A 16,372-nucleotide genomic window follows, 5' to 3' on the forward strand; every position below is an offset into this window, starting at 1 on the left:
ATAATATTTTCTGGAAAAAAAGATTCTAGTGTTTACATACTTTTCATTTGTAGTGTTGCTAGAATTTTATTATACTTGAAGATTAATATCCTTTCAACACTATTTCTTTTCTGTAGTATTTAGTTTTATGTTTTTTTTTACTAGTTGTCTATATTTAAATCAGTGTCAACACAAAGTTCCTCTGCTCCAAGCCTCCAACTATGTTAACATCCCAGAACTCTAGCAAGGCTGGGAAACATGAATATTTGGTTAATACTATTGCAGCTTTAGTACTAAAAGTTCTTTGATTTATGTATGTCCAGCACAATCTTAGCACACAAACATTTTTTTCTTTAATGGTTTGTGTGTTTCACTTTAGATAACACTATATTTCCATTAAGGTTACTTGGATGTGAAAACCAAGAGAGTTGCAATATTCACAGGAAAAGTAGGATAAACAGTCATTTGGGAGGCAAGCAGTGTAAGTCATTATGGATTAAGATGTTTATCTAAGCTTTGTACATAAAAATTTAGGTCCTATGAGTAAATGAAAGGTTTGTGACATCTTAGACAATTGATATAGTCTTAACTTTCAGTTATCACACTAGAATATCAACTGTTAATGTGATCTAAGTGAACATAAATCGCAATCCATTCAAAAAACAATGCCACCAATCCATGACATAAATTTTTTAGCCTTCTCCACAACCACCTCTACTAAGCATAATCACATCAACTTCGACTATATATGGAAACCATTAATAACATTTTGTATACTGAACTGCATTAAGAAACATGGAAAAACAAAACAAACGCATCTTAGAAGACTACAAAATACTAATTCTATGATTGCTTGAACCAATTACCTAGAAAAGCAATCTAAATTTGAAGAAATTAGCAGGAATGAAAAAAGGCTCCAACAATCTCAATATTAAGCATGTATTGACAAACACATTTCTCAAAACTAAAAACTTCATTCAACAGAACATGTTGAAACTTTGAAGTATAATCATCTAGTTACAAATTATTCCATAGCTCAATTACTCATTTAAATTTTTTTTTGAAAAAATCGAGAACGAAAGAGAAGCATCAATTGCCCCAAAAGTTAGCAAATAAGCTAACAACTTACAAAACTAAAGCAGTTAGCCTCTTTTGATTAACATCTAATTGCATTACTACATAGACTCTATCTTGCTCAATACTACAACAGTACTCCACTTTATATTAAATATATACAATTCACGCTAAACAAGAGATATTTAGGTAACATACCTCACTTGATTTCCTTTTCTTCAGTTCTACGATTTTTTTCTCAAGTGATGATTTTTCACTCAGAAGATTCCTCTTTGTTTCTTCTGCAGTACGCAATATAGCACGAGCTTTCACCTCTTCTTGGATCTTTTCTAAGACCTGCAAGTGAAAGTCACATGTTTGTGTTTTGTAGCTGACTAATCTAGATAAGAAACAAAGGTCAAATATAAATTTATAGCTTACCTAATTATTTGCTTCAATCAATTCTTTCGGAATATTTTTCTTCAAACCTTGAGAACTCAACTTTGAAAGATGTATTTCTAAGTTTCGCTTCTCCATTTGGGCAACCTGTAACGAATGGAGAAATAAAATGAGATAATTGTCTTCTTCATAAATTAAATTGAATCACATTTAAAAAATACCTTAAGCTCTACATCTTTTTCATCGCACAAAGATCTGAATTTATCACAATCATATGCAGCCATTTCTAAATTTTGCTTCTCAAAAGTGAAGTTATCTTTCAAGTTGTCCAATTCTTTTTGCATAGCTGATTCTTGCGTATGCTTTCCATCTAAATCTTTCAGCAACTGTCATCAATATAAAGATCATAAGCTCGAAGAAAATAAGTATCTAAAACACATTTCTTACATATTGTGTTTTTCTGTTGTAATTAAAATGATAGATGAATGCATAATGGGTAGAGCTAGGTGTCATATACATTTCACTAGAATCACCTCAAACAGAAAGCTAACAAACTAATCGTCCAACAAACTAACAACATATCTTTGGTAATCAATTAGAAACATCAATAGTATCACTAGTTCAGTATGTAATAATAATAATACTAATGACTATTAGATGTACTCAATAGAAGACATCACACACTTTGATCCCTTGTTTATGCAGGTTACGTTAAATACTCATTCAAATAAAAGTTGCACCAATACCTACTAAATAATTCTAGGCCTAGCAGTGAACTTTACTAAAAAAAAATAGGAATTTTACTTACCCAGTTATCATTCATTAGACTTGCAGAACTTGTCTCATTTGGACTAGTTGAATTGGTAATTATATTGAGAATTGTATCAGGGAGGCCATTTTGTTACATATTGTACAAGTAAATAACTTGGTATGTTGTATAAGGAAGGATAGAACGAGCAAGAGGCGAAGATGTACAATGAGAGTGAAAAGAATTAGTAATGTAGAATTTACTAGCTTAGCGACGTACACTATAAATAAATACCTTGGAATTCTGCAAATGAGACGTGAGTGCCATTACACTCTCTTTTAACAATTTTTGGTCACTCACTAAACGAGCTTCCATTACTACAAGAAAAAGGCTTACTAGGGACCGGTATTTAGCGACGAGATGAAATTCTGGTCGCTAAAATATCATTTTAGCGACTAGATTTTTTTCCGGTACCAAATTATCAATTTTATTTTATTTAATGACGAAGGGTCAAAACCTCGTCCTAGAAAATGTAAACTACTGGTCGTTAAGGTCTTACATTGAGCGGGACCCACATGCCACCAAATTTCCCCCTAAATATTTATAAGTTATATCACTTACAAATATAAAAAGGAATTATAAACATTCCTCTGTTCAGAAACTTAGCGACTAGCTAGGGTTTACTCCCCATTCTCAACTTTTTCTCAATCTTCATCATTTTTACAGCTTTGTTCCGCGATTTGATTGAAATTTCTTCTTGATTTCTTGGTTCAGTGTCACGATTTACGTTAATATCTCTTCTTCTCTGATTCTCGTGGTTTCATGAGTTTTCGATTTGGTGTTTTTGTTTTGGAAATTTTATTTTTTTGTTTTTTGACGATGTGGTATTAAGCGATTGAGTTATTTCATGGAGAGGTCGTATCTTTAAGATTTTTGGAAAGAAAATCTCGTGTATTCACTCCAGATCCAGTATGGTTCAAGGAGACTTAGCATTAACTTGAAATTGTAAGTTTGCTTTGCCTAATTTAATTTTCCTTTGTTTGTGTTAACTATGGTTGTATGTGTTTGATTTTATTTTATCGACTAATATATTTTTTTATTGCTTCTCCAGTGGTGAAAATTTTAAAGGAACATTTGAAGAAAAAATATTGTCAAATTGGTGATAACTTCATTAATGCTATCTATTGCAATAAGATGGTGAGTTGTGTCTATGTTCAGGGACTTGAGGTAATCAATCATAACATTTTATTCCTTAGCTGTTTGAAACCTATTAATGGTTGAGGTGGTCAATTTTAAGTTTTTGGCAATTGTGGATTTGAAGATCATTTTTGTGTAGTATTATAAATATAGTTATGCTAAATTGGTGTCTTGGAGTTAGAAAATTCAATTGATATCCTGTATTTAGTAGAAGACAAACATCTTTTGAAGTAGATATTCTCACTGGTGAATTCAGGATTGAAGTTAATTTGTGCAGAGACCTCTACTATTTTTTTCCAACTAGAAAGAGGAAAGGCCAATTTTCCTGTTAGCAAAAAAGGAACTTGCCAATAACTTATGTTCTGTCAAGGCTTTCAATTCTCCCTAGTAATTAAATTACAAACAATGGGTAAAAGCAATACCAAGTTCAAAATTAAAGTAATTGTTGCACTAAACAATCTACACCGCCTATATATACACTTTGTATGCATATATAAGAAGAAACAACACTATCTCCACTTACTTAGAACAGAGTCCAGAAATATTTTTCAATCCCATTTTTTAGAGAACAAGCTTTGAAATTGTTGGAGTGTTGTGAAGCCCCATTTCCCAACTAAATTTGTTTGCAAATTCAACATGTTTGTACTTGTCCTTATTGATAGACCTATTGGTATTATAGTAACCAAGCCATGGCTGGTATGCAAATTCCTTGCTTTATATCTATATAGGATAACACATGTTTCACCTTTTTTGGCCTCTGGATCAAGTAGGGATAAATGTGCATTTGATATGGGCAAATCTTTAATCGTAGAAAAGGGATGAAGGTGCCTTTTATATGGGCAAATCTTGGGTATATATTCTCATCTTATGATAACTTAAATATTTAAGGTACGTCTTGCTTAGTGATTGTTGTTTTGCATGCATCTAAGTTTAGCAAAGGAAATATGAAACTCTCGAGCTATGTTCCAACTTGAGGTGTAGTATCGCTAAACATCATCTCAGAAATCTTTTGAGCTGCAACCTTATAGAAATTCAAACAATTGGGATTGGTGAAGAACTGAAGATTATGTTATTGCTAGTTGATGAGTCAATGATCTCAAGTTTAAATTCCCATTAGCTCATGGATGCATGCAGTAAATTATTCCCTTCTTTTATTCTCATTTAAGCTTTGCATTTTCAGTTTTATCATTACGTGTGGCACATTTGAGAGGAGGGGGTGGTGCCAGAAGATGACAATTGAATCAACTCATGATTTAGATTTCCTTCTGTTGCTGCTCTTACTCTTTCATTTGCACGTGTATGGGTATGTATATCTTATGCTTAACTGTCAGCAGCTTGAAATTAACTTCTGTGGAGAAATGAGTATCTATAGTACTGACACTACTGATATCATGCGGACATTAATATGCAAATTGACGGGTTTACTATTGATACTTAGCATCCATAACTAGATAGAACTTTGATGTTGTAGTTGTATCTAGTGTAAGAATCTAATACAACACAATATCATTTTCGAAGATGTGATTGAATCGTAGAATCTGTTTTCTTCTTTGAACTTTTATCATTCGTTGGTAAAAGAAAAAGTCTAGCTTTGATGCTTTTATGGTAACTCTTGTACTGTTAAGTTGTCTTCGACTACTGAACGTAATTTTTTTTAAATATTCGAGTTGGCCATCTTAGTGGTGACTTCTATTATAAACGATAATTACTGAGAGGTTATGCTAAGATAGAGGCCATGAACAAGTGAGTTTTATTTATTATTCATGTTTGCTGGCATTGCTGCTATATTTATTTGTATAGAGTTGTATTATGCTTCACCTCAATTATTGTATCTTCTGTTCCTATTCTAGTTGTAGTTGGTACACCGCAGACACCTTACTATTTAGAAGATAATGTAAGGAATAACATAGAAGGCACCATTTCAGCTTGATTTAAATAGATGTGAGAATAATTATCCTAGACCAAAAAAAAAGTAGGCTGGAGATATTGAGCCAAGAATTGCATCTGCAAGCGCGTTAGGAATAACCTGGCCCTGGTTGAACTGTTTAGTGCGCTCAAGAGAATATGTTGCAGCTTTGAACTAATCTCCTTGACTTTGTGGCATAACCTTGATTAAAAAAAATAGTTTCATCTTTCTTATTGACATGTACAATTTAGGACTTATACAGTATGCCGTATGTGTCTGACTTAAAGTGTCGATAGTAAAGCTGAGTGTATGGAATATTTTATTTAATCAAAATTTCATGTAATGGCAAGATAGATCATTTAAGTATCTTAAAGTGATATGTTAACAATCACACGATCTCTAGTTTTAATAGACAGTCTCTTGCTCAAGACTGATAAATGAAGAAGTAAAAATAGTCATCCTTGCGAGTCACATGTCTTGCGAGCCACTGTTATTACTTGGTACCATTATTTCAATATATTTCTTCATTATTGTCATTTCTAAAGAACAATGGAAAATCAGTGAAAGAATTATGAACATTGAGGTCAAAAAGAGCTAAAGCTAAGTTCTAGAAAAGTACAAGTTCTCCAATTAATTGTATACTACTGTTTTAACTTTCACGTCCTTCTGTGATTTTTTTAAAATCTTTTTTGGTTGCTTCTGCCTTCAATACTGCTATCAGTTTGGTAAGAAAACAGGGTGAATAATATGGAATTGTTATTGGAAGAAATACTAGTTTAATTGTAGTCTAATTGGTGCAATATAGGCATTTTATCATTCAAATTTTGTTTGTACAGGTTAGATACTTGGTATTCAATAACTAGTAGTTCTTGCTACCTTCTGAAAGATCTTACCAAACAGAAGTTTGAATTTTCTTTATTCATCTCCTCATCCTAAATTATTGCTATCCTACAAATACCGGTGGATAATTTTTGGATAAAAATGGTGGTGCATATATGATTAGATTGTGCACATTTCTTTTCTTTGAGAAAATTTTATTTTGTATGTTTCACAGGATTTGGAGATTTCTATTTACAAGTAGAGATGCAAGTTTGAAGATCTTGAACAAGTTTTGACAATTTTGTCATCATTTTGCTAGGGCAGTTTGGCAAAGTATTTCATTACTTATATACTTAGAGATGTTAGTTCTTTAGGCAAATGAGTTGTGTAAACAATATCGTGATTATATTTTTTAAAAGAATTCGACATGTACGTGTGATGCTAATCTTTAGTTTTAATTAATACAATTGATGATTTTGTTTATATGCATTTGGTTATTTATATTTGAAATTTCATAGTATTGTAGAAAAATATGATAAGAGAGAGAGTAAACCACCTTTCTGGACCAGTGATGCTACAGTCCTTAAAACTCTTTAAGGACCAGAGTTTTGGTCACAAAATCTTGTAGTGACCAGTTATAATTGTCTTGAGATGTGGTCTTAAGGACGAGAAATGTAGTCCCTATAGGATAATAAGGACCAGAATTGCGCCAGTCGTAAAATCGTTTAAGGACCAGTACTTCAATCTCGTCCCTATTGATCGTTAGCGACGAAGCCGGTAAGGACGGGTATTTCTCGTCGCTATCAACTTTTGGGGACCAGAAAGAGATTTTTAGGGATCATATTTCTCGTCCCTAATAGCATTTTTTCTTGTAGTAATATTACTTCTCGATTTTTTCGCTCTCCTTCAAGTTGGTTTTTCACTTCCATTTGTTTGTGTTCTACACTCTCTCGTTTACGACGTTCTTCTTCTACTTCCTTTTGTTGTGCTTGAAGTTGCTCTTGAATTTCGTTTCTAGATATCTTACTTGCTGGCTTAATTCCGGATCCTTGACCAAGAATGTACTTTGATTTTTCTCCGATAATTTGCACAAATGTAGCATTGATAATAGGATCCACATCAGTCCCCTCTTCAATTTCTTGAATTTTTTCAGCAACAACATCTTTCACTTTATCCTACCTAAATGGATCTAACACCTAAAATCAAAAAATAAGACAAACACATCAAGCTACAAGTGATATTTTAAAATCAATATAAGCAACTTAAAAGAACGATGACTTAATATAGGAGAATAACACCATAATTGTTACTAGTATTGTTCAAGATTAGTATGTTAACATTAACGAGAGAATGTGATCTATCCGAATAGATTGGCTAATTGAGGCATAGTAATTATTTCCCCTGCTAAGTTAATAAGTTTGTTCAAAGTATGGTAATTAATACTACACATTGCAGAGGAGAAAAAGGTTCATTACTTAAGTATCAAGCAGTCCCATCTAGCTTTAAGTAATGTTAATGAACTCATTCTTTAGTGTGATAATTTTTTAGGGATATCAAGGAACTTCTACAGAAAGTTTCCAGACAACAGCTATGACATCAACTTTTATTGCAATATGAATAAATCAACTAAAACGACAAAATTGAAAAGAAAATCTGATCATACAAAAGAAATATTACACACATACACACTGATTCTTACAACTTCTTTTTGTAGGAAGAAAGATCACTCTAGAAGGCATCGAGGTTCTTTTAAATCCAGAGTCCTAGACCGACACTTCTAAATACCATTAACAATGTCAACCAATTTTTTTTCATGAACATTCATTAATCTTTTTTCCTAAGGGAATATAAAAACAATTAAAATGGACTTCAAGAACACCTAATTAGACAAACCAAGAAATAATCAATATCAACCAAACTATTTCTTCGGGTAAATTACCTAAAGAAAAAACAAATAATCACTGAAAAAAAGATCCTAATACTATGATTCTTACTGCTTGTATGGTGGAACAATAAAGATCTCACCAGAAAACACATATTGAGGGCCCCTTTAAATCCAAATTGAACTCAATTACAACTAACCACACTTCAAAAGTTACTACTTAATGTCAAGAAATAAGTTTCTCCATAAAAAAACATAATTTTACTTTACCAAAACTTCAGAGAACCCCAAACTACACAAATCAAACAATAAACCTTGACCCATCAAGACTTGAAAAAGTTTAATAATGTCAATCAAGTTTCTTCATGAAAATCTCAACTTTCAAAATTAAATCAACAAATTATGTAAAGAAGAAAAAACTAATCACTAGAAAAATAATCCAAATACTATGTTTCTTACTGCTCATATGGTCGATCAATAAAGATCTCATAGAAATCACATATGCAGGGGCCCTTTCAATCCAAGTTGAACTCGATTACAACTAGCCACACTTCAAAAAGCTACTACTTAATGTCAAGAAAATAAATTTCTTCATAAAAAAATATAATTTTACTTTCCCAAAACCTCAATGAACCCCAAATTGCACAAATCAAACAAAGAACCTTGACCCATATATGGAATTGAAAAGGTCGCTGCCTTTAGTAATGTCTACCAAGTATTTTCTCAATGAAATTGAAATTTAACAAAGTTTATGAAGCATTCTTAAATAAAAAACAAGAACAAAATAATCAAAGAGACTAAATCATCCTCAAGAATTCATCAATCATTTTGGAAAGAGACTAAATCATAAAGAAAACTCACCAGAGATAGACTTCAAGAACAACCTGCTTCTCACTGAAATAATGAGATAGAAAACCTAGGTTGAATTTTGGAGAAAACTATAAAGTGGTTCAAGAAAATCGTGGAAAAGAAAAATAAAAATTGGGAACTTCTACAATTTTTTGGCGGAACAAAAAGACCGCTATTTCTTTGGCAGAAATCTAAAAAAAAATATATTTTAGGCCATATATAACTGGTGCATAAGTTGTCGTTAATTTAATTATATTAGCACCAATAAAAAATTATTGTTACCATTTATTTTCTAATATATAACAACAAATTAATTAAATTGTTGCCATTTATTAAAGTTGGGCAACAATATCATGGTTGTTGCCAAAACGTTGTTGCAATTTTATTATATTTGAAATTTTTTATATTAATTAATATTAATAATATAATATAGCAACAATATTGGAATGTTTGGCAACGAATAAAAATATTGTGGTTAAAAATTAAAAGATATACCAACAATTAAATCAAGTTGTTGCCATTTATATTAATATAAGCCAATAAAAATATAGTTATTGCCAAAAAGTTGTTGCTAATTCCATACTTTCTTGTAGTGGGCATGCCCTCAACCTCTCACTTCTTTTCATTCCTTTTTTGTACTGTCACTTTTTTTTTGTACTATCGCTTGAATGAAGATACTCAAATTTAGTGATAATTTGAGAGAGAGAGAGGTCGGGGTTTTTTGACTCTCGGAAATTTCATATTTCATTAAAGATAAAATGGAGATTTTAAAGTTAAATTGTTACTTAATATAAAAGTGTGTCTTTCTTTGGGATGATTAAAAAGGAAAATAAGTCATATAAATTGGGACAAAGAGACTAGTTAAAAAAGGGATAACTTCATAGTCATCCCTTCAGATTTTGCTCTTTAACACTCACTTTCCTTGTGGTTTATGATATTACGACTACCTCTCTTATTTAGTTATTTTTAAAACTATTTCTTAAACCTACTTAAAATAAATATATATCTAAGATGACTTAACAAAATTGTCTTTCTTCATATTAATGCACATTATTAAAAACCTAACTCATTTGATAAATACTTTAAAACTGAATCAACACAAATAAGTTAGTACTATAATATGTTTTTTATATATACACACGCGGTTTTTTTTCCAAATAAAAGTAGACATTTCTTTATATTGATTTATTTTAGAAGTATTTATTAAATGAGTCATTTTTTAATAATATGAAGAAGGACAAATTTATCAAATCATAGTTAATTTATATACATTTTAAATTAAAAAATATAAATTTTAAATAGGTTTAAAGAATGATTACAAAAAAATCAAAATAAAGAAGGTATGCATAATATCGTAAATCATAGGGGAGGTGAGTGTTATATAGTGAAACCTTTAGGGACGTCTATGAAATTATCCCTAATATGATAATAGTAATCCTTGAAGTATTTCAATATATCGTGTTTAAAAATAACTCTATTATTTTTGTTGTCTCTACATGGATTAAAGAATCAGGTTCATCATTAATTAAACAAGAAGTATATGAAATTTAAAAACAATCAATATAAGGATTTTACTTATAGTAACATAAATATCTATAAATTATTTTAGATCACAAATTTCTAAATTCTTAATTTTTTTAAAACTCTCTACTAAATCAATCAAACACATAAATAAAATAGGACAAGGAAGAAATAAACAATGGACCACATGAGTAAAAGTCTCAAAATGAAAATACTTACAAAAATATCGCAGCCCTAAAGTAAATAAATTACTCTCTCTCTTAAAAAAAAGAAAGAAAAAGAAACAGCTATCTAATGAAGAAAATATTCCCCTCTTTATCCAAGGTCAATTAGTATTGAAATCCTCTAGAAACAGTTCCGTACCGATTTTCTCTTCTCTCATAATAATAATAAAATTACTAAATCTCGCTCGGCGCTCCCCAATTCCAAACTGGTTGTAGGCTACAGATTCAGCTATCTCCACTTGAATTTGCAATTGTTTGTAATTTGTCGGTATACTGTACAAATTGATGGCTGCCAGCGCGAATCCTCCGGCGGGTAATAATAGTGGTCAAGAAGGCACCGGCAATGGGAATGGCGCCACCACTAATGGTCTCTCCGTTCCGGAAAACTCTGTGGTTGGCCCCACACAGGCGGCTCTACGACACAATCCCGGCCTTTCTGTTGATTGGACTCCTGACGAACAGTCCCTCCTTGAAGAATTGCTCGCCAAGTCTGTATTAATCCTTCTTTTATTTCCAGTTGCTAACTAATTCCTGAATTATTGATTTTCCTCTGAAATTTGCTGCTTGCGCTCTTCTTTAGTCTAGAAATTTTCGCAAGGGCAAGAAATGGGTAATCATACAACTTTTAACCTTTTAGCCTAATTTCTGCTAACCTTTGGGTGGTGGATGTATCTGTCTTGAATAAATTAGACAAGTTGTAAACTAATTCTATGGATTAGTGAATTTTCTATCATAAATAATCTTGTCTTGTAATTCATTTCTATAATAACAATGACCACTTCTTCCTGTCACCCAATCAACTTGGAAATATACCGACAGTGTTTGCTATAGTAAGTTTAACGAAATGGAGAGAAATAATTAGATGCATACAGAATTCTTGTTCTAGTTAACTATTAGTTATTACAAATATGAAACCCAAAGGTATAGCCTCGTGGTCAATGAAGTGGATTGAGCACCATGAAGTCTCATGTTCAAATTTCAGTTAGACAAAAACACTAGGTGATTTCTTCCCATGTGTTCTAGACTTGGTGGACAGATAGGTATCTCTTGGAGTTAGTCGAGGTACCGCAAGCTGGCCCGGACACCACAATTATCAAAAAACTAAATATATATGATGTCCTTGTTATGGTTAACTGCACCATGCATTTCAGCCGAAGACGACAACTCTTAATGTTGGTTACTCAGTATTTACTTCGATTTGCTGCATGCGTTGCCAAACAACATCACTTATGCTAACTATGCATTATTAGTATTTGTATCAGAGCTGACTTCTATTCTCGTGATTGGTTAAATGGAGATTGGAACTTTACTTTTGCAGATATGCAACAGAAAGCAACATATCTAGGTATGCAAAAATTGCAATGCAGTTAAAAGACAAGACTGTTCGAGATGTAGCATTGAGATGTAGATGGATGTCTGTAAGTTTTTTGATCTAGTTTTATCTAATTTATTTGCATATTTGGTAACATAGATGTTGTAGATGGATGACTGTAAGTTTTTTTTTTCTTTTCTGGTTTTTGCTGATTTATTTCTATATAGTTAGTGATACACATGCTAGTAACATGCAATTTTGCTTTAGTAGAAAAGAGAAAAAGAAAAAGAGGCAAGCGTGAGCTTGTACAACTTTTTTTTGATAAATAGAGCTTGTACAACTTTTAAACCCCTGAATAATACGAATCCACATATTGGTTGGATCGGGTGCCTTACCTTCTCTCTTGGGCGTGATACTTACAGAAAGTAGTGGTTCTGGAGGATTTTCATTTTATTGATGGAATTTTGCACATTTTGGCAGCTAGTCTTTCTTCTGATTCTCTTTAAAACGACCTCCAGAGGATGGGCAAAAATTCAAGAATGACATTGGCCAAAAGGCTAAGGTTGAGGACACATTTGGACAGCTGTCAAATTACATTTGGACAGCTGTCAAATTACATTTGGAATCCTGTTAAAAGAAACATGTGCATTGTATGAAGATGACTAAGTATTCAAGAGGAAATCTTTCATTAGGGTTATGCAAGAACTTTGTCTTTCTTTTCTTATTTGTTAATAGAAGAAATCTTGAACCTTCCTCCCGTATAAGTTTTCATTTTATTTCTGCATTTTGTTGCAAATAAAGGAGAAACATTTCTCATTCACTATCTGTATTCCATTCCTCTATTGCAACACAAAGCTTTATCATTACATTGATGCTGAGCATTGCTCGTACTCCATGCCTTTATAATGTTCTACCATGTTCGACAATTGACTCAATACCATCTTGGATCTGATCATGGCAATGCAAGAGAAGTGCACTCGTATGTTTGGACACATCGACAATGCATTGCCCTCTTTTTTCATTATGCACAACCTCATAGACTTTTGATTCATAATCACATACAAGAACTGTTATTCGAAGTCTCCCTTGGAATCCCATGGACACTCACAGTTGCTTACATATTGTGTTGAAAATCTATTTCTGAAGCTTCACTTTATGACATATGCTGTCCAACCTTGAGGACCAATTGTTCTTTAACTGTCCTAAACAAGATGAGACACAAAAGCTCTACGCTTAAAGCGTGAGGTGAAGCAGGAGTTAATCATTTTTTTGGCTTGAGGTGTTACGCGATGAAAAAAGTAACTGAGAGGTGAGAGGCGGCAACGAGAGGCAAGAGGTGTTGCGCAAGGAGAAGCGTCGGTTTATCTTAAATAGACTTTAAAACACACATCTAGAGTTTTTTGGTCAGTTTCAACTCTTCTTCTTCTTCTTCAGGTTCTTGTTCTTTCAGTCGCAAGTTGCAACAACTAAGGTTGTTTTGTTTAGGTACTTCTTCTCTTTTTTTCTTTCTTTTCTACTTCTTTCTTCTTTGGCCTCTGTTTTCCAACAGCTTCTTTCTCCTCTCTTTTCCAACAGCTTCTTTCTCCTCTCTTCTCCTCTGTTTTCCGTCCTCTATTTCTGGAGTTCTTTCTTCTTTTTGCAGACAGTTAGTTCTTGCATTTTTTTCCAGTTGTAGACTACAATTTCAGAATAATAACTTAATTATTTTTGTCTACAAAAAGTATATGAATTGAAATATTTTCTAATATGTTATTACTATAGAGTTTTTGGTTATTTATACATGCAAAATTAAAATTGCAATTTTTTTGTATTAATTGGTGCTTCACTTCAAAAAGGTGAGCACTTCGCTTCCCGCCTTAGTAAATGGGCTCTCATTTTTTGTTGTTTATCGCTTTCCGAAACACTAGTGGGGAGGAAAATATCGTTGCAACCTAAGTTGCTCGGACTCGGGTGCGGGTGTCCGATACGGGTGTGGATCTAAAGATCGGATCCTTCATGATCTAATTTTTAAGATTCGGGGATATGGATCCATTGTATGGATACGGGTGCGGGGATTTGCCTAAAACTGATTCAAATAATCTAAATAGATAATTTAAAAAAAAAAAAAAATTCAAAAAAATATCTAAAATAGAGTTATTAAACCTAAATGATGAGATATTATATGGAGAACTTGAGGAGAATCCTGGAAGGAGATCAAAGGAAAAGGAGTGATAGAAATTTTTATATAAAAGGTATACTGTTTCCTTTAATTTCACCTTAGCTTTTGTATTGATTACATAAATCATTACAATTGTCCAGGCTTTCCCCATCGATTTTGGTCAAAGTACCCAAAAACGGTTGACCAAATCGTACACGGATCCCACACCCACACCTATGTCGTGTCGACACAGGTGCGACACCAATAGTGAAGAGTCCGAGCAACTTAGGTTGCAACTGGTCAATACTGAATTCGTGACAGTAAATTGTGATTCACAACCTTTTGTAGATACACGATTCAATAATTTTTTTTCAATATTTCTCACATGGTATCAGTGCCTTAAGATCTTGTAGAAAATCAAAGAGCTTTCGTTGCTGGCGGGTGGCTATTACCTATATATGCCACCCGCCTGACCAACAATTATGTTAGAAAAAGTTGGGTCACCGTGTATCTTTCCGGTGACTATTTTTTCATATCTAATTTTCTTTCTTGTGACTGCTTTTTTTCATATTTAATTTGCATAGTATCGTGCATTTTTTCAGATTATCTTTCATATTTGATTTGTGTAGCACCGTGCATTATTTTTTTTGATAAAGAAAAAAAGACTATTTTCTCATATTCGATTTATGTAGTACCGTGCATTATCCTGACGACTACTTTCACATATCTTATCTGTGTAGCACCATTCCATCTTTATGGTGACTACTTTCTCATATCTGATTTGTGTAGCACCGGGCTATCTTTTTGGTGACCACTTTTTCATATCTGATTTGCGCAGCACCATTTTTTCGGTGACTATTTTCTTATTTGTGTAGGGTTGTGCAATCATTCCACCCCTACCCATATAATTTCTATTTTTCAGGAGGGTCATGCCATCATTCTAACCCCTACCCATTTAATTCTTTCTCAGTAGGGTTGTGCCATTATTCCGACCTTACTCATATAATTTTATTTCTCTGGTTCAACCATGAAATCTAATACTCCGATGCATGAGCATGTTTCAACCAGTTTTTTAGTGACGTTTTTGTTCCATATCTAATATCAACTCATCTATTGATTCCAAGATGATCGATATATACCATATATTTTGAACACTTTTCGGTGACTGCTGCACTGTGAATAAGTCTATATGGAGCAACCACCTAGTTTTGGTGCTCAGGGGAGTCCAATAGCCTATGTATGTCGATTGCGCAGAGTGAAAGGTCTGAAATAATCTTCTCAAGCTTGGTTTGAGAAGTTCAACATAGTAATTCTGGAGTTTGGCATGACTCATAATGGGGCTAATCACTCCGCGTTTTATCAACGTTCTGCATCAAATGTAGTATTTCATTAGAAGACTAAGTGCATTGAGATTGACGGTCAATTTTGTGAAGTCGAGTGATCACCTTGCAGTATCTCCACCAAGCCCCTCACCGGTCCTCGCATTAATTACATCTCGAACAAACTAGGTACATATGACTTGTATGCACCAGCTTGAGGGGGAGTGTCAAGAATTGGAATAGGTATATACAATCCTACTTGTAATATGTATAAGAATATGAATAGTATATAGTTTCCTACTCGATAAATGATTGTATTGTAGTGTCTATAAATAGGGTCTCTCTGTAATAATGTAGATACACAATTCTATAATATTTTTCTCCAATATTTCTCACAGTAAGGTAGACTTTGATTCCTTGCTCCTTGATTGCATTAGAGTGCCTGATTTGGGTATTGTTCCTATCAACACTTGTGGAACAATGCTTGGAATTTAAGGAAACTAGAGTTGCTTGCAACCTGTTCGATCTAATGCTCGATTATAATAATGTGCATGGATATAGTGTGATATCTCTAATTATGACTACTCAACATATGTTACTTCAGCTTCCGTTTAACCCTAGTTCAAATAGAGTCACTTTGTTGGTAGACCTTTCTACATTGGTTTCTTTTGATGATTTAGAGGCGATGTGCTTGATGACAGTTCCCAGAAATAAATTGCAATTACAAAATCTTTTCTGGTTCCTTTCGGTTGTTGGGCGTATGTAGTTCAGTGTTATCAAAGGCAAAATGCGCAAAAAAGCTCTAAGGTTTGTTGGGGCTTTAAGCACAAAGCGCAAATAAAGCGTGGGCTTTAATAAAAAAGGTTCAAAGGGAGAAAAAATACAAATATATATGTTTAGTCCAAGTCTAATAATTATAAACATTAATGACAAATATATGACCAAAGAAATTGAATTTTTTTTATGATAAAGTAAAATATCAATTGCTTAGTGTCACTTCTTCAAAAGAGGTTCATTGGCAAGGAAA

The 16,372-nt window shown here is 32.8% G+C and overlaps 2 protein-coding genes and 1 pseudogene across 7 annotated transcripts in view; 1 reads left to right on the forward strand and 2 right to left on the reverse strand.

Annotated features, from left to right (window-relative positions):
• Window positions 1-16,372, reverse strand: part of LOC125812370 (GPN-loop GTPase 3) — a 267,756-nt gene that overhangs the window by 147,358 nt on the left and 104,026 nt on the right. The gene's annotated exons all lie outside the window — the stretch shown is intronic.
• Window positions 1,487-2,554, reverse strand: LOC125812364 (kinesin-like protein KIN-14I; annotated as a pseudogene).
• Window positions 10,688-16,372, forward strand: part of LOC125812372 (uncharacterized) — a 38,541-nt gene continuing 32,856 nt past the window's right edge. Inside the window, exons 1-2 of the mRNA XM_049491881.1 lie at window positions 10,688-11,065; window positions 11,896-11,995. Coding sequence (XP_049347838.1) covers window positions 10,863-11,065; window positions 11,896-11,995 — 303 coding nt within the window. The 5' untranslated portion in view covers window positions 10,688-10,862. The remainder of the gene's footprint in view (window positions 11,066-11,895; window positions 11,996-16,372) is intronic.

The sequence above is a fragment of the Solanum verrucosum genome, unplaced genomic scaffold (assembly GCF_900185275.1).
Source record: "Solanum verrucosum unplaced genomic scaffold, falcon-dt-bn FXZP01000145.1, whole genome shotgun sequence".
Lineage (NCBI taxonomy): Eukaryota > Viridiplantae > Streptophyta > Magnoliopsida > Solanales > Solanaceae > Solanum > Solanum verrucosum.